We start from the raw sequence: 22,257 nt of genomic DNA, 5'->3' as shown, positions 1-22,257 counted from the left end.
CCACTGGTCACTTCTCTCCAGGATGGAAAGGTGCCATTGTTGTTGATCACCCTTTGGGTTCTTCCGGTCAACCAGTTACAAATCCACTTAACAGTTGCCTTGTCTAGCCCACATTTTACAAGCTTGTTTGCAAGAAGCTGGGTACTCATTCTGTTGACCTACGGATAGAAGACTGAGTGAACCTTGGAGCCCTGGGATCGAACTGACAACCTTATGGCTGCAGTACTGGCATTTAACCACTCCATCAGGGCTGGAGTTCAGTGAGTGGTGGGATGTCCATCAGTATCCCAATCCTTAATTTTGGCATTGGTCTTGTGTCAACTCCATCAAGGGCTAGCCTGAAGATAGAAGCACCTCCCTCCATAACTGTCATCCTTCGGCCTGGGAGGGAGTGAATAGGCTGGCCCAGCTCCATCGGGGGCTAGCCTGAAGATAGAGGCTCCTCCCTCCATAACTGTCATCCTTTGGCTTGGGAGGGAGTGAATAGGCTGGCCCAGTTCCATCAGGGGCTAGCCTGAAGATAGATGCTCCTCCTTCCATAACTGTCATCCTTCGGCCTGGGAGGGAGTGAATAGGCTGGCCCAGCTCCACCAGGGCTAGCCTGAAGAAACAGACTCCTCCCTCCTTAACTTTCAACTTCCGGCCTATGAGGGAGTTGACCAGGCAGGCCCAGCTCCGTCAGGGCTAGCCTGAAGAAGAGCCCTCCCTCTGGTCCATCTGCCTTGGTCCAGGCCTCAGAGGGAGAGAAGAATGCTGGACCTAATCCTCTCCCCCCCCACCAGTCTTCTCCTTTTGTGTCGTGTCTTTTAGATTGTAAGCCTGAGGGTAGGGAACCGTCTATTATCCCCTCTGTTGTAAACCGCTCGGATTCCCAGTGATTGGGTGGTATATAAATAAAACCTATTATTAAATAAAACCTATTATTATTACGCTAGATCAGTGGTTCCTAGACTCTGCTCTTTAAGGAATTTTGGACTTCAGCTCCCAGAATCCCAGACTATTGGCGAATGTGGCTGAGGCTTCCGGGAGCTGAAGTCCAAAAGCTTTTAAGGGCAAAATTTGGGGACCACTGCACTAGACAGTGCAATTTTTAAAAGTTTCAAATGGAAAACACGAGTTTTACAAGAACTGATACGGTGTAGTTCTTGGAATTCTGAGGATTTGGAGTTTTAGGGTGCAACAGACTTTTAGTATACAATTGCTGGAGAAGTAGCTGTTCCAAGACAAGAGAGAAATTTAACCAAGTAGAACTAATGTGGAAGAGGATATGAAGCTACTTGCAGAGATTTGCAGAGGTGTAATGGATATTTAGAGAAGAGTTCTCAGAATGAGGCTGGGTAAAAAAACAGCTGCAGTTATGAAAGTGCTTATGAAATGAAACGGCTAAGACAGTAATAGGGCAATTTTGAGTGTCAGCACACAATATAGCATTCTGCCCTCCTACACAATGATGGGAACCACACAGTTGCTCCCATACCATACCTTTGAAAAGGCTTTCTGCAGGGATGTATCATATGCAAATACAGTACTCTTTTATTTTTTCAGAATCTGAAGCTTCACTCCTGGCCCATGGCATGGTCTTACTTTCCACCAACTTCACACCATCCTCGAAGAGTTGACCGAGGGGAACTGTTTCTGGACCACTTATGAAGACATGCTGCAATGATGACCCCCTGGCTGAACAAGAAGGGGACATGGATTTTTGCTTACAGTAAAAGAGTAGCAAGAGTCCAGCAGGTGAGGTCTCTCCAACACTCGTTAGCCTTGAGGGGGAGATAGGGGAAGCACTGCAAGTCATATTCTTTCCATTGCACTGGGGACCAGAGTGTTGCCAAGACTGTGCTAGACAGAATAACAGCAAAGTGTAAGTCTAGCTCAGTAAAGTAGGCCCACTTTGAAACATGTAACATGATCGTCTGTAAAAATGTGCTAGTGATTTTCAGTGGGCATTATAAAGTGTTTGGCACATATGGTGCAGAACATTAAAAAAATAAGCAGGATTCTTGCAGTACTTATACAGAATGATTTGACAGTGACACCTAACAAACTTCCATTTCCGTGCTGGGGTTGGAATCATGCTGCCCTACAGAGATGTTGAACTGCAACTCTCAGCATTCTTCCCCATTAGCTGTGCTCCCTAGGGCTGCAGTGAGCACCACCATTCCTACTCTGTCTCAAAATACTTTGACAATACTGAACTGATGATGATGGTGATACGAGGCAAGTCTGAGGAGTCCCTCACTTGATGGCATGTGGGAAGAGGAAGCCAAGTCTTGTACACTGGAACTGGAATTCTTTCTAGAGTGCAAATCATGTATACTAGTGATCGAATACAAATGCAAATTGTATGAAGTGAATGATATCCCAACTGTATTATAGCTAATATATAATTGCTCCAGGAAAGATGGTTAATAAAGACAAGCTTAACACTTTTCCAGGGCTCTTCAAGAAGCTGTGCTTGATCTTTGGCATAGAGTTCCAACATAGCACCTGAATACTTTGGATTTGAGGTGCTCAAAAATAATAGCTGCCCTGGAATTGTCACCTCCCAATCACAGTGTAGCCTACAACATCTTGTTTCTTGTGACAAGGGCTTAACAGTTTTTCTGCCTATTACAGTGAAGGAAAGTGATTGGCTCCCATCTTTTATGATTTTGCAGAATCAGTCATAAATTATACAGAAGAGTAAGCTATAGCTCTTGTGAACAACTTTCCTCTTGTGTTTCACTGTTAAAATAGAACTGACTCTTGTGTGCCTTCAAGTTGTTTCTGATGTAGAACAATCCTGTAATAAGGTTTTCCTTGACTCTCCTCTAAGGCTGAGGGGGTGTCATTGGCCAGCTGGACGATTTGAACCCTGGTCTAGAGTTGTAGTCCAACATTCAAACTACTACACCAAGCTGGTTCTCAGAATGGTCTCTACTTGCTATAATGTGATAAGTTAGCTCTCCAGTTTGCAAACAATGGCCTTAGAAAGCAATTACTGGTAGTTATTGACCATGGGATGGATGTTTCTAGATCTGTGATCATGGTCAGATTGGAAACAAACTTGAATTTCTCACCTCTTCATGGTCCACTTCAGTCATGCGGTAACATTTGTATGCACATTGGTTATAATGAAATTTCTGTCCAACTTTGAAATTGTGCTTACTAGACCTGGTTAATATAATATGATTAAGCATAGTGTATCATGTGTTGAGCTACTAAACAGCAATACATGGAAAGGGCAAGAGAACTAGTACCATGCTCTCAAATGAGAGGCTACATGTACACTGGGTCACAAATGGACAGAATAGTGCTGCATCAAACCACACCACACTTACCAGAGTCCAGAAGCTACTTGGTGCAAGTTGAAGCATTTATTTTTACACTTAAATATCCTCTTTAAATACAGCTTATCACAATGAAAAGAACATAAAAGGCAAAACAAAATGTAGAGGACCTGACAAGCTTTGGATTCACATTGAAAATGCCACCTGTATACCAACCATGAAATGCAGAGCAGAAAGTAAGTTATAAAGTTATCAGAGTCACAAGTTACTGACATAGAGGGCAAGGCTTGTACCGAGTGGATCAGACCAGAGCTTACTTAATAAGGACTATCTTTCAAACAAGCAGTAAAAGGACTGCTTCCATGTAAACAGTTCAGTAGCACCAAGATGGAGGGAGAGAGGTGAAGAGAATGGATGTGTTTCATTATGCTAATATTGGTACCACATATCTGTAACAGATTGTTTAAAACAGGGGTAGGCAACCAGCGGCCTGCGGTCCAGATGCGGCCCAGCAAGGCCTTGGGACCGGCCCCAGCCCGGTCCTGCCGCCGATTGCCGCCGGGGCCTTTGGGGGGCAATTGTCTATAGAAGCCTCAGAAACATGCATTTATATTAACATTTTTTTTAAAATCAGCAAATTTTTTCGCATGTCCTCCATTTTTTTAAAAAAAAGTGTCTGCCATTTGAAAATTTTGTCCTACATTTGTCCTGGTTTATTTATATATTTAATTTTTTTTTAAAAAAATGTATTTAATTATTTATTTTTTGGCCAACCCGGCCCCCGGCTCAAAAAGGTTGCCTACCCCTGGTTTAAAAGGCCTGGCATGAAGAGGAAAATATACTTCATTACATCAGAGAACATTCTTTAAACAAAAGGTTGCAAAGTCAGATCTCTTCTTTCCTAAAACAGGATTTAGAGACCAGATTTGGTAATTTCACCGACACTCCCAGGTTTGTTTTTCATACTGGTTGAATTTTTCTTTATAAGTCTATCATATCTGCACAACCAATTTACCTACTCTTTTCATTAAAGGTAAAGCACTGCTTTAATTTTCCAAGGTCATAGCTTGGAAGATCAGCAGTTAGGCCTTGCTGGCTCATGGAGATTATTGTGGCATAGAGCCAGCATAGCAGTTCACATGCTACTGGAGTCCTGCCTGTTATCTACTGGGTGAGAATACAAATGTTACCATTGAGCTTTTAACATCCCATTCTTGTCATCCTTTGCCTCTTGGAATGTTAGTCAAGGGAATTCCTTCCACAGCTTCAAAAAGGAATTCTTACATTTAAGTATGAAGATACCTCCATCCATAGCAAGTATATTCTAGCAAACCAACTCAATATTGGGACATGGTCAAGAAGAAGAGCAGCAGTTAAGCACTGAACAGAGGGAGGTTCTGAATCTGTCAGATCCAAAAGAGTAAACTCTCATTTAAATCTCTCAGAGTTGATCAGTCAATATCCCCTCTCCCAACCCCAAAAGAAAAAAGAAACATCATCCGCAGCACATGGAATTAAAGGCAGCAAAAATGAAGCAGGTGGAAGGTCAAGCCTCAGCTGCTCATATACCTCAGGTGTCCATGGCTTCAAGTTCAATGTTCAACTGGAAACACAGAAGCATTCCAAGAAAAAGGCAGGTGCTTTTTATCCTGCAACATATCTCAACAAGAACAGGAAATTGCTGACAAATAGCAGAGACCCTTTAGTTGTCAACTGTGTAAGAGAGGCAGGCAGCTGTGGAGACTGGATGTATATAGCAATGCCCACAGTACTCTTTAAAATTTTCTAAGAGAGCACCTTTGGCCCTTTTACCTATGGATCTACTTTAAGTGAAAAGGCAGCATATTCCCACTTCTTTTCCTTCTGAACTCAAGCACACCGGACATGTCCCACTCCTGAGAGGGTCACATCTGGAAATGCCTACCTTTGAGAATAAAACCAGCATTTTATAGCACCTTTGTATTGTGTAAACAATATTATAAAATGGGGAAGGATTCTAACTAATGTCACCAATTCCCTAACCCAAGACTAGCCTATGGGAAGAGACACATAAAATAAAAATCCAAACCTTAGCAGCAGAACTACCAGCAGCAAGGTGGTAGTGACAGCATATTCTGGCATTTCTATCATGGCTCTTTGCTTCTGCAAGGCAGTAAATGAGACTATGATAGATAATTTAAGGCAGTCCTCGGGTACTTGAGGTCCTCTCCCTAGTTTTAAAGTCACTACACAAAGACAATGCCTGCTGTTTGCCCATACTAGTGACACTGTTCTAAACCATTCACTGCAGCAGCTGGTGGTGGTGGTGGTGGTGAGAAAGCAAAGTACTTGTCAATGAGGAAAACACAGGAGACTTGGGTGTGTCATACATGCTAAGAATTTGTTGGGAATAAAATGAAAATCAAGGGAGGAAATTTAAGCAACTGAAGCCTTTGTATAATTAAATACAATCTATTTACTCGTCCCATCAGCACCGAGCCTTTCATGGGTTGCAAAACACCAATCTGAAGACTTTTCTCTAGCTACCATTTCCAGGAAAGTCCCTGTGGCTCACTTTATGTCTCTGGGAACTAGGACCATTTCAGAAGCGTATGTTTTCTACACCTCTATTATAGAGATGGATGCAGAGTGAGTTAGCTGTTGATAGCACAACTTTGTTCTCTTTATTTCCAAGTATCTTTATGATAAAGATAATTCTTGTCAATCTCCTTTCACTGTGATTAGCATTTGAGGCTGACACACATCCACAAGAACCAGCTCCTAGAAATTCTTGGAGGCGAGGGGATTCCAATTGTGATGAGGCAAAAGCATGGAACAAAAACTACCAGCCTAATTTAGCTTAAAGCTGTTATTGCCAGTAAATTGAGCCTCAGGAGAGACATTTCCAACTTTTAGAATGGGAAGACAACGAAAGCTGAGAAACCACCAAGTGATGGTTCATGGGTTGTAGGGCCATTCTAGAGGGTCAGGCTGGGATCTAAGGAGGAATGATTCAGTTCAAGGGTACAAGGTTCCCTAACCTCTCCTAGAAAGTTCAAGTTCATCTAATCAACTTTCCATTCACAAAGAAGCTGCATTCTGCAGAGAAACACACATACGATTATGCGTGTTAACTCCTACCTAGAGGTAATTGATGATGGAAGAATGCTTCGCACCAGGAGTGGTTAAGTACAGCAGCCTTTTACTACGTACAGAATTTTTTAAGGACTGACAGGAAAAATAGCCAGAAGGATGTAGGTCTGTAGAAGTCTGGGGAAAAAAAATCTAAATAAGGAAAAGCCAGGCCACTGTCTTACTCAGCCCTGGTCTACAAAGATCCATCACAGAAAACTCACTGTGATTGTCCAACTCAAGCTAGGAGACTGTGTAATGAGGGGAAGGCAATATTAACCTAATATTTACTATAAAAGAAAGGAGGATGCCCAAATTACTGGAAGAAAAAGTGCCTTTGTTATAATGGAGGGTAGAGAATATCCCTAAGACAAAGGGGCTGAATGGAAGTTCCAAGGACATCCCCCTACTCTTCCTTTGCATTCCTGGACTAATAGGAGCAATTCACTGCACACCTCTTTGGGATGGAGGTCACAGCAGATACATACAACATAGGAGTCCCTTCCACTACCATCCTATTGCACGTTTGCTGGTCCCTTTATTCTTGCAACCTGACAGGCTGCAGCTTCATTGCATATACTCCTCTTGCCTTTCAAATTCATCCAGAGTGCTAGCATTTGGAGCTGTCTCCAAATGACTTGTGTAACTAGAAAGGAACATCTTGAAACAGTTGACGGGAAGAACATAATTCATAAAATCACAGGGCAGATGAGGAAGTACTTTGTCTATTAAAAACCTCAATTTCTCTAAAAAGATTTACACCTCCCCTGGGAATATCAACCCAACGCCACCCTGGTTCAATCACTGTTCACAGAACCAGACCCCAGAAGAGCAATTAAAATCACAGAGGCAAGACCCAGCTCAGAAAATGACACTGATGTGTCAAGTTTAGGGTCATGGGACACAAGATGCCCCAGTAAACATTCAGCACGTGTTTTTTTTAAAAAAAAGCAAACACACAAACATTTAAACTGATTATCTCACCAATTCCCATTAAGGACATATAAGATGGAGTGTCAGCCTGTTTGGATAAAGCTACTGGTAAGGGGAGGAGACTTCAGGGTGAAAATGGTTCTATACGACAGCTGCATGCCAAACTGTAGATGTAACCAGTTGTGATCAAAGTTAATTCATACTGAATTTTAAAAATATATATGTATGGATCTTCCAGAGAAAGAAGGGTAGCAAAGTTCACATAAATAGAGAGTTGGTAGAGCCTAAGCTGTGTTAACTGGTCAGAGCAGTTCAAGCAAAGTCACAGTTACTGAGAAGATGCAGCACTGAAGGTGACAGAATGATACAGATTGCAGCAGCTTTGCCAGGATGAGCAACTGGATGGAGAGAAAGAGACAGAGACAGAGAAATTCCACTGCACATGATGTCATCTAGCAGTAACAGTGTCTTCTGCTCCCCTCCCCACCCCACCCATCAAGCACTGAGGCAACTTTGCTCGATTGCTTCCATGAGCCATATTCACAGTTGGTCCTTCCAGGATGCAGGTAAGGTGCCTTTCGCCAGGCAGTCCAGTTGTCTATGGTCCAGCTGCTTCTGTATCCAGAGGCCTTCCAATCTGCAGAGGAAGGGACTCTCTTACCTTGTGACAGCCATAAGTGCTTGTTTAAGTTCATTTTGTACTGAGCCTGTAATACAGTGGTCCCCCTTTCTCTCCCCGCCCTCCCACCTGCCCCATATTAAATAATCCCCAGTGGCTATGGCCTTTAGACAAAATTGCCATCAATAAATAGACATCATCAAGATGTAAGAGCTGTGATGGGTTGGGATGTGTCACACAGTCAGAGCAGGGGGTCCCAGAGAGGATTCCTCAGGAGATGAATTAAGCTCACAGGCTCTCTCTGGAGGTTGCTCAACACTCTGGGGCCGCAAACTGTCCTGTGACACGTTTGTATGGAACGTCAGGCTTGGTGGAGGAACTTCAGAGGGGCTGTCAGATGAAAGAGGCTCCAGAGGTAGAGGAGCAGGTTTCCCGGTTTCTGCCCTGCCAGAAGCTGCGGCTCTGCCACAAGGCACCAGTGAGGTCATGGGGACAGAATACACATTCAGGTCCTTCTCATCTGTGTAACGAGAGGGCATCTCTGAGTCTTCAGCACTGCTCTCTCCCTTCACCCCCAGCACCGACCTTTGGTCGACCTGATAGTACACAACAGGCCCATTGTTCAAATAGGGCTGGTCACCCTCAGCTGAGCTTGCCTGATCCGAGCTGTCCGTAAAGCACAGCACAGAAGAACCTGGAGGCAGCTGGGCTTGGATGAGGATGGGCGTAGCCAGGCTGGGGCATATTCCCTCGGGGACCGCCAGGGGCTCTTCCAAAATGCACACGCCAAGGCTCTCCATGCTGGAGCCACTGCTAGAGTCTTCCTCAGCTTTCAGCCGCTCCAACTCCTCCGCTGTCTGAAGGTGCATGACTGCCGTCTCATTCTCTGCCATGAACTCCTGGAAATCCTGTGTCTCTGGGGCCTGGGTTCCCAGCCAGTCGCTGCTGGAGCTATGAGGACTCTCTTCCTCTAGAGTTTGGGCTCGGCTCACCTGCCGTTTGTTCTCCAGCTCTAGTTTCATAATGGTGTGTAGGTAGTGAGTCCGCACCCGGATGGGATTGAATTCAATTCGCCCTGCCATGTTCCCACAGCCATCTCTGGAACAGCCACATGGGAAGGACATTCGGTCCACCTGGGTGGGGAAGCAAGGGACAGTGAAATGGTGCTGACGCAAGAGCACTGGGGAAGTGGAAGATGAAAGCCTTAGCCCGGGCAAAAAAAAAAAAAAAGAAAAAGAAAAAGAAAGAAAGAAAAAAAGAGAAGAGAAGAAGAAGCAAAAAGAATCACTGCACTGTGTCAGACGGAAGATGCCAAATTCATGCAAGCTGCTATTTATAAGCAACAGGCTACTTGGCCCACAACCAGCCCATGGCCCTCACTGATCCCTCCGGAGTTTCCTCAAATTACCTCATCACTCTTTCATTCATTTCCCAGATGTGTGGCCTGCCTTATCTTCCTAATTCCATGTATTATTTTTTAAAGATGTGCCATCTGGCATGTTACAAAAATCAAAAATTGTACTTCAAGCACCAGGTGGAGAAGGCAAAAGAAGACTTCTCCAATGGGAAAGCGATCAGGGATTCCCCACCAGAGCTGCACATTTATAATGCAAAAAAGGGGTGGGGAGAGAAAGGATGCTTGCTGGGGGGAAAAGTCAATGAAGATATGCCATGCAGCCACTCAGATAGCATCGAAGGGTTATGGTCAAGAACAGTTCAGACAGTGCAAGAGAGGAATCTGGTACTTAACAATAAATTTGGCATCCTAAGAATTTCTGCTCTTATTACAGCATTCATGTTACACTGGTACAGATTTTTAAATTATTATTTGTTCATTACAGATGGTGCCCAGTAGAGGGAAGCACCAGGACAGCAGATTCCCCCCTGAATTAGTAGGACATTATTCGCTCTGTTAGGGACAGTCCTTCTTCCACAATAATGAGAATTCCTTTCATGATCACAGAGCTTCTTCCTGCTCTTATTATCATAATGAGTTGTTTCACCTTCCTGCCAGTCTGCTCCCTGCAAGCCATCCCCAAGCAGATCCAACTACCACCTTTCCTTTTGGGAAAAAGCAGGGGCTTTGCACTTCAGCCTGTGTGGCTGTGAACTATGGGCACAAGGACAGCCTATGCCAAGCCAAAGCACTTTCAGTATATTAAGTTAGGAAATCAGGGATATCAGCAGATGACAGCCACAAGGCAGACTGAGTTCCTTGAGACTAAAACACAGGTTGAAGCCAGCAGAAGAGCCCCCCCACCCTTCAATACCAAAAGGGGCAGACAGAGAGGCATTTTAAAACCTTTTTAAAAATCTTTTTAAACTGTGTTTGATATTTTAACAATTTGTTTTAATATTGCAGTAATTTAATTCCATTTTTAGCATTTTTGTATGTTTTAATTGTACTTTTTTTTAATATCGTAAGCTGCCCTGAGTCCCAATTTTGGGAGAAGGGCAGGATATAAATAAATATAGTTAAGAATAATAACAAGACATAGACAACATGGCATAGTTCAGGCCAAAGCCTAGCGGGTTCCCCACTGACCTGGCATTTAATTCCAGCTTGGCTACAGGCACAGACTTCAGGATCACAGTATAATCGGCAGTCACAGCCACATTCTTCCCGGGAGAGGCGGATGGCACGGAGCTCTTGTTTCTCCTCTGCATCAATGCGATGAACGCCAGAGGCCCGAAGGAGGGCACGGCGCCGCTTGGTAGGCAGCGGCTGCAAGAAGAAGTAGTCATCCACCTCCACGTTCTCTACATCAATGTCATCATCAGAGACATCTTCAAGGGTCAAGCCATCCGCCTCCTCAGACTCCACGGTGCCATTCTTTGTCAGCTTTGAGAGAATAGAGAGAGAAGACACACAAACATGTTTGCAAAATTATAATCTTGTAACATTCAATTTATGAAATAAAGAAAAAAGTATAGTGATTTACATGTGATGCAAGCTGCAGCAACAACTAGGTATCCTCAGCAGCACTGACTGTCCTCCCATCTTCTACACAGGCACAGGAAGAACTTGGAGGATAACCCAGCAGTACATTTATTCCTCACATTTATGCATATGATGCATGAGGACAAGATCTAGTACCCAGCACAAATCGAGAATTTTAGGCTTAAACTTCCCCTCCCCAATAAATAAATAAATATCCTAGCAGTTACGTTCTGCAGGAGAGTCAAGAAATACAGACAGTACAGTGGCCCTTCCATATCAGTGGGCTTCAGATCTGCTAATGTGACTGCCTGCAGATCGCCATGGCTTTTTATTATTTAATGCAGTTATATGAACATGTGCATGCTGAAGTATGCACATCCATATAGCTGCCATTGAATAATATGTGGTTCATTTGTCCGTGTTTTTTGCTATCCGTGGCAGGGGATGGCTGGAACTGAACCCCCCCCTGATACAGAGGGTCCACTGCATCTGGCAAAGCCTTGGCTGACAAATACAACAGTTAAGGGATGGGACTTCAGATTCCTGATAAGCCTGTTAATTTTGCTACAGCAACTCTCCTCCCTTAGCCCAATCACTCATCTATTTCAGCTCTAGGACTTTCCTCCTTTCTTATTTTACCTTTCATGATTTCTTAAAACAGTATACAGTATTCTGGATGCTTTGAAGATGTAAACTAGAATTATGGAAGATACTGTAATTGAATCTTGTTTGTATTATTTGGGTTAGTGCAAAGTAGATGTGAATTAATTTTTTGTGGGGAAAGGGCAGCTTGAGCAGAACACTATAAAAGATAATGCAATAAGACAGATCCTAGCCTTTTCGTGACATGGGGGATATTCTTTGGTTTGTTGATACCCCACTTCCCACACAGGTCAAAGACACAGCTCAAATGACACTTTAGAAAATAATCTGTCTGTCCTCAGGGTCTGTTTCATGCACAACATAGCAACAAAATAGGGTTTGTCAGCAGATGCACCCCTATCAAAAAGCTAGTGATTCCTAGCTTCCTAACTGTACAATACTCAGGATTGTGGACATGTCCTGTGGGAGAAAGGACACAGCTTAGCGGTCAAGGACATGCTTGGCTCTCTATCCCTGGCATCTGAAACTGTGAAAGTCATTTCCCTGTCTATGGAGACAATGTTGGGCAAGGTGAATTATGCTGGCAGTTCCCAGATGCTTGTCAGCTCCACACATGCATCCACTGCTTTCTCCTCTCCAGACCAGACTGGTGTGTTGTGTGTTTCCCCCAAAGAATAAGGCAGAAGACTAATTAGATACTTTTAATGTTTCACCATAGAATTATTATTAGTGGTGGTTAACTCTGGAAGATCTAGATTCCAGACTAAATTTCAACCTTATAGAGGCTCTCTATAATAATAAATAAAATAATAAAAATTGTATTTCTATCCCGTTTTTTGCCAGGCAATCAAAGCAGCGTACAACAGGTTAAAATACATCCATATATACATAATACCCCCCGCTTAAGACAAGATTAAACAATGTAAGATTAAAAACTACATATTAAAACCAACTAAGCTAAACAAAAATCATCATGGGCAGAGTTCACTGGATGGGAAGTCTTATTTGTGGCCGAGCATTTTATTCCGGGAAGGCTTGCTGGAAGAGATCCATCTTAATGGCTTTTTTAAAGCTCTCTAGATTGGTAATTTGATGGATCTCGTCCGGCAGGCAATTCCTTTGAAGGGAGTGTGAGCCCCTCTAGGACTGGAGGTTGCAGCCTAATCCCTGGTTTGGGGGCCCCTACCGTAAGTACCTCCATTTTGTCTGGATTCAACTTGAGCTTGTTTTCCCTCATCCAATCCATTACTGCCTGAAGACACTGGCTGAGGGGACAGATGCCATCTGTCGTTGTCGCTGATTACCGGGACATGGAGAAATATATTTGGGTGTCATCAGCATATTGATAACACCCAGCCCCATATCCACGGATGAAATCTCCCAGCGGCTTCATATAGATGTTAAATAGCATCGGGGACAGTATGGCGCCTTGAGGGACACCACAATTAAGCTCTGTTTTTGAAGAGCGACTGTCCCTGAGCATCACCCTCTGGAACCTGCCCGAGAGGAAGGAGTGGAACCACTGCAAAGCAGTGCCTCCGATTCCTAACTCTCTCAGGCGTTCCAGAAGGATATTGTGATCTACTGTATCAAATGCCGCTGAGAGGTCCAGCAACACCAACAGGGTCACGCTCCCTCTGTCGATGGCTAGACGAAGGTCATCAGTTAAAGCGACCATGGCAGTCTCCACCCCATACCCGGTCCTGAAGCCTGTTTGAAATGGATCAAGAAAATCGGCTTCATCCAAGACCGCTTGGAGCTGAAGAGCAACTGCTCTCTCGATCACCTTGCTCAGAAATGGCAGATGAGAAACAGGCCTATAATTTTTCATCTCCAGGGGGTCCAGGGAGGGTTTTTTCAAGAGCGGTCTAACCATCGCTTCTTTCAAAGTGGATGGTATATGACCCTCCCCAAGGGAAGCATTGATGATACGTCTAAGTGCCATCAATGCCTCACCCCCCTGGACAGACAGCCATGATGGGCAGGGATCAAGAGAGCATGTTGTCTTTTTTACCTTTCCAAGGACCTTGTCCACGTCATCAGTACTCACAAGCTCAAACTGATCCAGTTTAATCTCATAAACAGGTTTACTGGACACCTCAGTAGTCGGTTTTGCTTCAACATTGGTATCCAAATGGGCTCTTATCTGAGAGATTTTGTCTGCAAAGCACTTGTTAAATGCATCACAGCAGGCCGTGGTTGGGTTAAGTAGAGGGTTCTGGGTAGATGGCATCACCTCAGTTCCCTCACCACCCTGGCCTACAGTCTTTCTTGGCAAAACTGGAAATGACTAGAAGGGGTATCATGCTCCTGGATATGTGATATTCCTCAGTTCAACCCAATATTGGGATGATGAGCTGCAAAACAGCCTTAGTTGCATAATTAGTACCCCTGATTTATATAGCTTGTTTCACTAAACCAAAGTGTGGGCCACCTCATTTTTGAGGAGAAACATACCCTCCCTTAAAGCACAATGCTCCCTATTTTTTGCCCTCTCTTTTGGAGAGTGGGATGGGGATGAGGGAGGCTGTAGAAAAAAAATCTTGGTGGGTGTATGCCTCCTCCCCTTGATTTTTTTATTGCGCCTTCATCATATGCTGAACTTTACAATGCACTGCAAGCAAAAATAATAAGTCCCTTCCTAGATGAGTTTATAATCTGTCATTTAAATAGGATATGAGTGAGTTCTAAACAATGAGCAACAATACACATATAGGCGTTTCAGCTTCTGAGACAATAAAGAGAACAAAATTTTTCACATTATATTACAGCAGGACACAAAAATATAACAGTTTTTCAGAATCCTCAGGAATATTGATGCCCACTTTTCAGGAAAAAATGTTTACAGCCCTCATATTTCCCAGAGCAAACATTGAAGTTATCGCATGTCAAGTAAAGTGAAGGACTGGAGGGTAATTTTATTAAAAAGAGAGAGAGAGAGAGAGAGAGAGAGAGAGAGAGAGGGAAATTATCCATGCCCTTTTTGTTTTATGAACTTGTTCAGAAAAGCCATCCAAAACCTGCACGTTTCTGAAGCATCGGAGGTACTCTAAAGCAGCACTTCTCAGGGTATCTGATTCCCTCCCCCACAATGTGCAAGGGACAGGCACCATATTTGAATCCATTGCCTATGCATGCTCCTTTCTTCCTGAAAACTCGTGAGGGACTAGCACCTTGTCTGGGAGCCACCACTTTGAGTAGCACTGCTCTACTGAAAATATCTTTGTATACTCAGGGATGGGTTTAAAGCAGGGGTTCCCAACCTTGGATGTCCACACTTCCAGGGGGCATGAAATGGAATTTCGGGGGATGTGACAAAGAATGGCTTGTGACTTTGAGCAACAAGTAATCACTCATTTGTTTCTGAATATATTAGAATCTAATTGCTCAATTTAGATTTGCATTTTATGCACTGATTTAAAAGCTTATTTTAAAAAAGTTCAATTTGTTCACTTGTATTGTTGAATGTGTTTCAATTTGTGGCTCAACTAGATTTCTTCATCTTCAAATGCGATATTACTTTTGTAGGGGGTGAAAACATTAATCAAACATTTCCTAGAGGTGTGGGGCATAGAAAAGGTTGAAAACCATTGGTTTAAAAAGTGACCGGGGGGGGGGGGGGGGGGAGAGAAACCAGGGGGACAATGCATAAGCAGCTTAACTGATAATTTTTTTCTCCACTAGCCCAGCCCTCCTCATCCCCTCAGACTGGTGCACATTTTCACAGCCAATAGTAATGTCAATGGCACAGACAGCTGGGAGCACAAACAAAGCAAATGGGAGCTATTTCATCAGTCCAACCCCAGGATTACAGAGCAACTGTTCCTCAGAGACATGATGCAACCGAGCATCACTGCAAGAGTGATTGAGGTCATAGCAACACGACTCACATGATAACTCCACTCTCCATTTCCTTGCAGCTGCAAGAACCAGCATGTTGCAATCTGAGGGAGTTTGAATTCGGTAAAACCCAGAATCCCTCCTAAATACTTGGATCACTAGATGCCTTAAGGCAAGCCATTATGTTGCCATGAAACTAAATACATACACCACTTGGCAGGTTTCTGGAGAAAATGGAGATGCTAGCGACACACAAAATGGATGATATACACTATAGTTCACTCTACTGGCCTTGTGGAAAAAACACCCATTCTCCCATGGGCAAACAGAGTGTGACCTCAAGGACATGGAAAGCAAAGCAGAAGTGATGGCATGCACTGCCCTGTATCCTCTTCTGAAATTGGTTGTTTATATAGATCACAAATTATTTTGCTTCAAAAATGCACAATTTAGAAGACATTCACAAGTCTAGTAGATCAAGCAGAAATGAAGCCACAAACGTTTGGGTTGGCTAATTATTCATGCTTAAGTTCCTTCCATAATTTTAACAAGAGATGGGCAACTTGTAACCCTCTAGATCAGTGGTTCTCAACCTTGGGTCCTCCAGGCATTTTAGACTTCAGATCCCAGAATCCCTGCTCATTTGGGCAAGCTGGCTGAGACTTCTGGGAGTTGAAGTCCAAAACATTAGGAGAGCCAAAGGTTGAGAACCACAGCTCTAGATGTTGATGCAGTGTCCATCAACACCCAACAACATGCCAAAGGTGAAGGATGACATGAATTTCAGTCCAACAATAGTACCGAGGATGTGGACAAGATCCTCGGAAGTGTTCGGAAAACAACCTGCTCTCTTGATCCCTGTCCCTCGTGGTTAGCGGCCCAGGGGGGACCGGCAGTAACAACTTTGTTACGCCGGATAATTAATACATCCTTCAGGGATGGGCTATTTCCATCGGATCTTAAATTGGCCATTGTAAAACCGATCCTAAAAAAGCCCTCCCTTGACCCCCTGGTTCATAATAATTATCGGCCTGTTTCGCTGCTACCATTCTTGGGTAAGGTGATCGAGAGGGCGGTTGCAATCCAGCTTCAGGCGATCTTGGATGAAACGGATTATCTGGACCCATTTCAAACTGGCTTCCGGGCGGGTTACGGGGTTGAGACGGCCATGGTCGCCTTGGTCGATGATCTCCGTCTGGGCATCGACAGGGGAAGCGTGTCCCTGTTGGTGCTCTTGGACATCTCAGCGGCTTTCGATACCATAGACCATGGTATCCTTCTGGGACGCCTGGCAGAGGTGGGAATCGGGGGCACTGCGCTCCAGTGGTTCCGGTCCTACCTCTCCGGGAGGTCCCAGATGGTGCAGCTGGGAGACGTGTGCTCCGACGAGCGGGCCCTTAAAACTGGGGTCCCTCAAGGAGCCATTCTGTCTCCCATGCTATTTAACATTTACATGGGGCGCGGGGTTATCAGTACGCTGATGACACCCAAATCATCTTCTCTATGTCTCCAACTGATGCAGTGACTGGGGATGGCGTCTCTCCTCTCGTGGCCTGTCTAGAGTCAGTAATGGGCTGGATGAGGGAAAACCGACTCAAGCTGAATCCAGAGAAAACGGAGGTACTAGTGATAGGTTCTCCTGGTCCAGGAATGGCGGTGATTCCACCTGTCCTGAACGGGGTCACACTCCCTGTGAAGGACTCCGTGCGCAGTCTGGGGGTGCTTCTTGACTCGTCGCTTCACCTGAATGCGACGGTCAGGAGCACCTGTTATCAGCTTCGGCTGATTCGCCAGCTGCGCCCATACCTGGCCCAGAGGGACCTTGAAACTGTTGTACATGCTCTGGTAACTTCGAGATTGGATTTCTGCAATGTACTCTACATGGGGCAACCCTTATACCAAACTCGGAAGCTGCAAATGGTGCAGAACATGGCAGCCAGGCTGGTCACTGGTGTTCCCAGGACCAGCCACATAACACCGGTTTTAAATGATCTCCATTGGCTGCCCATTCGCTTCCGAGCTCAATATAAGGTGTTGGTGATTACCTATAAAGCCCTAAATGGCTTGGGCCCAGGATACCTAAAGGACCGCCTCTCTCCGTACATTCCGCCTCGCACCCTCAGAACGTCTGGGCAGCAGCTACTGAAGGTGCCTGGGGCTAGGTTAGTCTCCACTTCTCGGAGGACGTTTTCCATAGCTGCCCCAGCCCTTTGGAATGCGCTGCCCACAGAGCTCCGCTCGTCTACTACCCTGGCCCAATTTAGGAAGGACCTTAAAACCTTCCTATTCCAACAGGCATTCCCCGAATAAAAATCCTGTGGGCCTCCCTCCTCTTTCCGTGGCCAAGAGGTTGGGCTATGGGGCTTTTTGCTTGTTTGCTTGATTTTACTGTGATGTATTTTAATCTGATTGTATTTGTATTTGTGTTTTAACTCTGATGTAAGCCGCCCTGATCGTAGGAAGGGCGGCATATAAATAAAAATTTTATTTATTTATTTATTTATTTAAGATGGGCACAACGAAGTGCCCACTCCTACCAAAATCTTCAAAATACAGCCCACATTTTTGTATCTCTCTTTGCGCCATCCATGAAACACATATTGGTAGATAGCTAGGTCTCCAAACAGATGCATCCCTGGGTGCCCTTCATATAAATGGCAGCTTCTATTCTGTGGTGGCCCATTCAAATAAGTCCTGGCCCACAGAAAACTAGCGTATGAAGGCAAAGAATTCTTGCCTGGTCCCTTTCTCCCTGATATACCGATTTTCTATGGAAGGATTTGTTTTTGTTTTTTAAATGGCAAAGCAATTAATCATGTGAACTCCCCACCTACACCCTGGAGTAGTCTCCGATTTGCCTTCTCATCTACCATGAGAAGTAGGCCATGGCGAAGGCATCAGTTGCAAGACTACAGAATGGGTATTTGTCTCTTTTGCTAAGCTGGTTGTCATGGCAGCAAGAGACTGATTGGAAATGCTAGGTTTTTAGACAGAAGCATCCAGTCTGCTAAGGGAAGCCCAGTTGCTAGGCAACTCATGGGACACACAGACCAGACAGCCAGGAGGCAAGATAACACAGAAGGCAGGGACAAGAATCTTGCTTCTGGCAGGGAGGCTGACCCAGAGTCTTCCACCGCAGACTCCTGAACCTTCTCATGAATTGGCTTGACAGAAAACAGATAGCCAGAGCCAAATCCGGTGCCAGGTTGCTGGAGGAAAATTGGTGAGAATCATTACCAAATCCCTCCACTCTCTAATGCTAAGGTGCCTCCATTGCAGGAATGTGGGGAATCCTTCTGCTTCTACCAGGAAAGCAAAGTGGCTCTTCCCCAAACCCCAGTGGGAAAGACCTTGTAAACACAGGTTCTTTCCACACCAGAAAAAAAATTACTGACGGTTATGTGGTTTCATAAATGCATTAGCAACCATGTCTAGTTGTGGTCCTGACGCATGTGACAGGCTGTGAATATTCCAATAATTTCAAGGATGGAAGGGGAAAAAAAGATGGAATTTTGCTTGGAGCACAAACATAGGTTTTAAGCAGAGGGAACCAGAAATGTAAATTTGGGACACCACATCTCATTAATTTAGGATGGAATATAACAGAATATTAAGAATTCTGCCTATAAGGAAAAACGATATAGGATCAGCAGTATGGGATATTGTTTTGAATGCTGGACTAAGACTCTGAGAAACTAAGGTTCAAATCTTCACCCTGCCATGGGACCTGGGAGACTCTGGGTGAGTCATTATCTTTCAGCCTTGGAGGAAGGCAATGACAAACCTCCTCTGAACAAAGAACACAAAAAGCCCTATGCCAGAGTCACTGTAACTCAAAGGTGACTTGAAGGCACATAACACCAACACCAAGGTCTCTTGCTGCACCTTCCACAGGTAGGTCTTGGGAAAAGTGACTAACTGCTTTCACTAAGATTACAAGTTAGAAAAGAGAATCAGACATATAACACATGACTGTACTGCTTTAGCCATGCATGTGCCAAAGCATACAAAGAGCACTAGCCAAAAATAAAAACCCCCCCCCCCCCCCCCCCAAAAAAAAACAGAATCTTTTTTAAGTCAACGGTAGAGGCTGCTAGGTTCTACTCTTTGCCAAATCATACCTTCATTTTCTTGGCATGCAGCTTCTCTTCTTTCAAGTGTTCTCGAAGGATCTCCCGGTGATTGACTTCTTGTTCCTGGGCAAACTCACCAAGGGTGTACCTGCGGACAGAGTTGTGGCGCTGAGCCATGCCTAAGGAGCTGCCTCCTTGGCTGGGCACGCTGGTGAATCCCTGACGCCTTGCAAAATAGTACACCGTCACTTGATCAAAGCGCACGTTTTTCCTGCGCAACTGTTTCTGCCTTTTCAAGATGGAGGTTGCTGAGGTGCAAGAAAGCAGAAAACAGACATTGAATGAAAGAGCTAAAAAGGAAATGGAGCTACATTTACATTCACCCATATATTTCCCCCATTCCTGTTCCTAGGTTACTCAAAGGTCTACAAAGCTACAATTGTGGCTTGAGCAATAGACCATTCCCTCTATTATGGTGTTCCTCCAAGCATTCTGCACTGATTCACCTGCTATTTCATTCTCAAGCAATGTAAAGAACTAAGGCATATACACAGTTTATGAGGGTGGCCACGGATTTGGAGGAATCAACACTGCAGAGCCTGTCAGACATTCAACTTTCTGTGCCTGCCTTTTTCAGAGAAATATCAGCAGTAGTGAGTAAGTTGTTTTTCAGGGATCTAGTTACCAAGATTTCCCTCTAACCACTCCTGAATTTCCCAATGTATTGCCACAATGAATTGTGACAGATTTTAAGAACACAGTTTTATAAGGAGCAGCATCTTTCATACAACTAATATGAAAGGATTCTGTCGTTTTAAATGGTTGCTTTTATTCACAGCACCTTTGAACAGATAACAAGCTATAACAGGATTTATTTATTCAGTTATGCTCCTATTTCATGTTCTATAGCTACTAGTGTCCAGTTCTTACCCTTACAGAAACCTCCTGTATCTTCTCTTACAACTCAACTTCTTTCAAACCCCAGAATGTGCCTGCCCACAAAAACATGGTATGAAACACCCCCCCCCCAGTGAATTTGAGAAAATAATTCAAGCAGCAGATGTGAGGATATTATTTTACACCCATTAACAATTAATTTCACACAGAGCTACCATAACTATCATCCTGTTTGACAGATAAGCACATGCGACTTGTGCTGGGTTATATGAAATTCTGGGATGGCTTATCAGTTCTTTACAATACTTAATAGTGAGTAAACAAGAAGAAAAATGTCAGTCAGGGTGTTGCAGGGAATACAACTCTATAGGAAATACCATAGAATACATAACAATTGTGGAAGGCACATATGGGAAAAGCCAGCACCCTAGATACATATCCCCTTAGCATCAAAGTGTGAAAGAACTTTTAGGCATTCCTAGGTGTTCTCAGAAGCACCAACACCCTGAGATCCAACCAGTGTAGCTGAAGGCTTCAAGTTTTATTTGGTAATGTGAATAATATGACTGGAGTTGAAAGCGTGGAGAACACTACTTTGAAAACCTGCTCCTGGTTGACAACAAGAGAAGCAATTACTCAGTTCTCCAAATCCACCAGTGCTAGTGCACTTTAGAATGCTTATTAAATTCTCACGGTAAACTATTATGTCTGATTAAACACTGAAGTACAGTACAAATGATGGAGTACCACTTCTACAGCTAACTTCTGTGGTAAGACCAATGGTTTTTTGTGAAACAGTGGCAAACTAAGACTCTGGGTAAGGTGTGTCACATATTCTAAAGAATGTCAAGCCCTGTAACCCACACAACTTACGTATGAAGCCAGTGGAGCTGGGAGGATTGACACTGTCACAGCTGTCTGCACTGTCGCTGTTGGAGATCTCATCATCAGAGTTGGAGATGGGCGAACCCACATCCACATCATCAAACTTTCGTTTGAGGCTAGCACTTGTGATTGCATCCATTTGTCTCTGGCTCGCATGGAGAGCCAAAGAGCAGAAAGAAGACTAGTGTCAACGGAAGATCTCCAACCCCAGGCCAATTGTTGAGGTGACCAGTACCTGGAAATGGACAATAAGGTGGAGAAGGAATCATCAGGAACTCACTCATGCCATGCAACTGAAAAACAAACAGGCTTTAGGAAATGAAGTGAACTTGCTCTGGTACTAACTATTTTTCTGGCTCTCCTCCCATGTGGTTTCCTATTAATTTCCTCATTTTGAGCTAAATCACTAAGAGCCACCCTATACCATATTAATCTCCAAACATTCACTGCAGATACAGCTCTCTCCATTCTGCTGTCTCTGTTGCTTCATGTGTTCCACCCACCCAAAGCATTCCACTGCTCACCAGCTAAGCAATAAATATGCTGGGAAGCAGCATCTATCTTTCTCTAAAACTTCACCCTGCATAACTTTCACATGCCACCCCACTCCCCCCCCCCCCCCAGCAGAGTGGTAGGAATCAATTGTAAGCCAACTAGCATGCTACTTGTTCAGCCTCTCTACTCCCTGCCACCACTCAAACTGCTGTACTGGAAGCTTCCCTCCCTTCAACTTTCAGGTTCTGAAGACAGATTTCAGTATGCTAAGTGCTTCTCAAGGTTGTTATTTCTCTCTGTTCATGAATTATCAGCAGGCATCAATAGTAATGCCAGTAAGTGCCAGGAACATGGCAGTGAAAAGCAAAAACTCAATTCCCCTCTACTAGTGCGTTTTTGCACCCAACAGTACATACTTTTGCACACAGATGGGACATCAATGTGGACTATGTGTTAACTCACAAGATATAGAAAATACTAAGGCACAGTAAATGTACATGCACAACTCCGAGGTCACTACATATCCCAAACAATGCTCTCATGAGGTCTACAGGGCACCTAATGGTATAAAACAGCTCCAGATCATAA

General features: G+C 44.1%; 2 protein-coding genes across 3 annotated transcripts in view; one reads left to right on the top strand and one right to left on the bottom strand.

The window, feature by feature from the left end:
• Positions 1-2,432, top strand: part of LETMD1 (LETM1 domain containing 1) — a 29,159-nt gene extending 26,727 nt beyond the window's left edge. For both annotated transcript variants that reach the window (XM_042448678.1, XM_042448680.1), the window contains exon 9: positions 1,546-2,432. In XM_042448678.1, the coding sequence (XP_042304612.1) occupies positions 1,546-1,619 (74 nt within the window). In that variant the 3' untranslated portion in view covers positions 1,620-2,432. The remainder of the gene's footprint in view (positions 1-1,545) is intronic.
• A 4,812-nt stretch (positions 2,433-7,244) lies between these two features.
• Positions 7,245-22,257, bottom strand: part of CSRNP2 (cysteine and serine rich nuclear protein 2) — a 42,390-nt gene continuing 27,377 nt past the window's right edge. Inside the window, exons 2-5 of the mRNA XM_042448677.1 lie at positions 21,163-21,409; positions 19,441-19,700; positions 10,481-10,777; positions 7,245-9,068 (exon numbers count right to left, since the gene is read on the bottom strand). Of these exons, the coding sequence (XP_042304611.1) occupies positions 8,169-9,068; positions 10,481-10,777; positions 19,441-19,700; positions 21,163-21,313 (1,608 nt within the window). The 5' untranslated portion in view covers positions 21,314-21,409 and the 3' untranslated portion in view covers positions 7,245-8,168. The remainder of the gene's footprint in view (positions 9,069-10,480; positions 10,778-19,440; positions 19,701-21,162; positions 21,410-22,257) is intronic.

This window comes from Sceloporus undulatus, chromosome 2, assembly GCF_019175285.1.
Source record: "Sceloporus undulatus isolate JIND9_A2432 ecotype Alabama chromosome 2, SceUnd_v1.1, whole genome shotgun sequence".
In the NCBI taxonomy this organism is placed as follows: Eukaryota; Metazoa; Chordata; class Lepidosauria; order Squamata; family Phrynosomatidae; genus Sceloporus; species Sceloporus undulatus.
The sequence above is the reverse complement of the archived record's forward strand: the minus strand, read 5'-3'. Positions and strand labels throughout refer to the sequence as shown.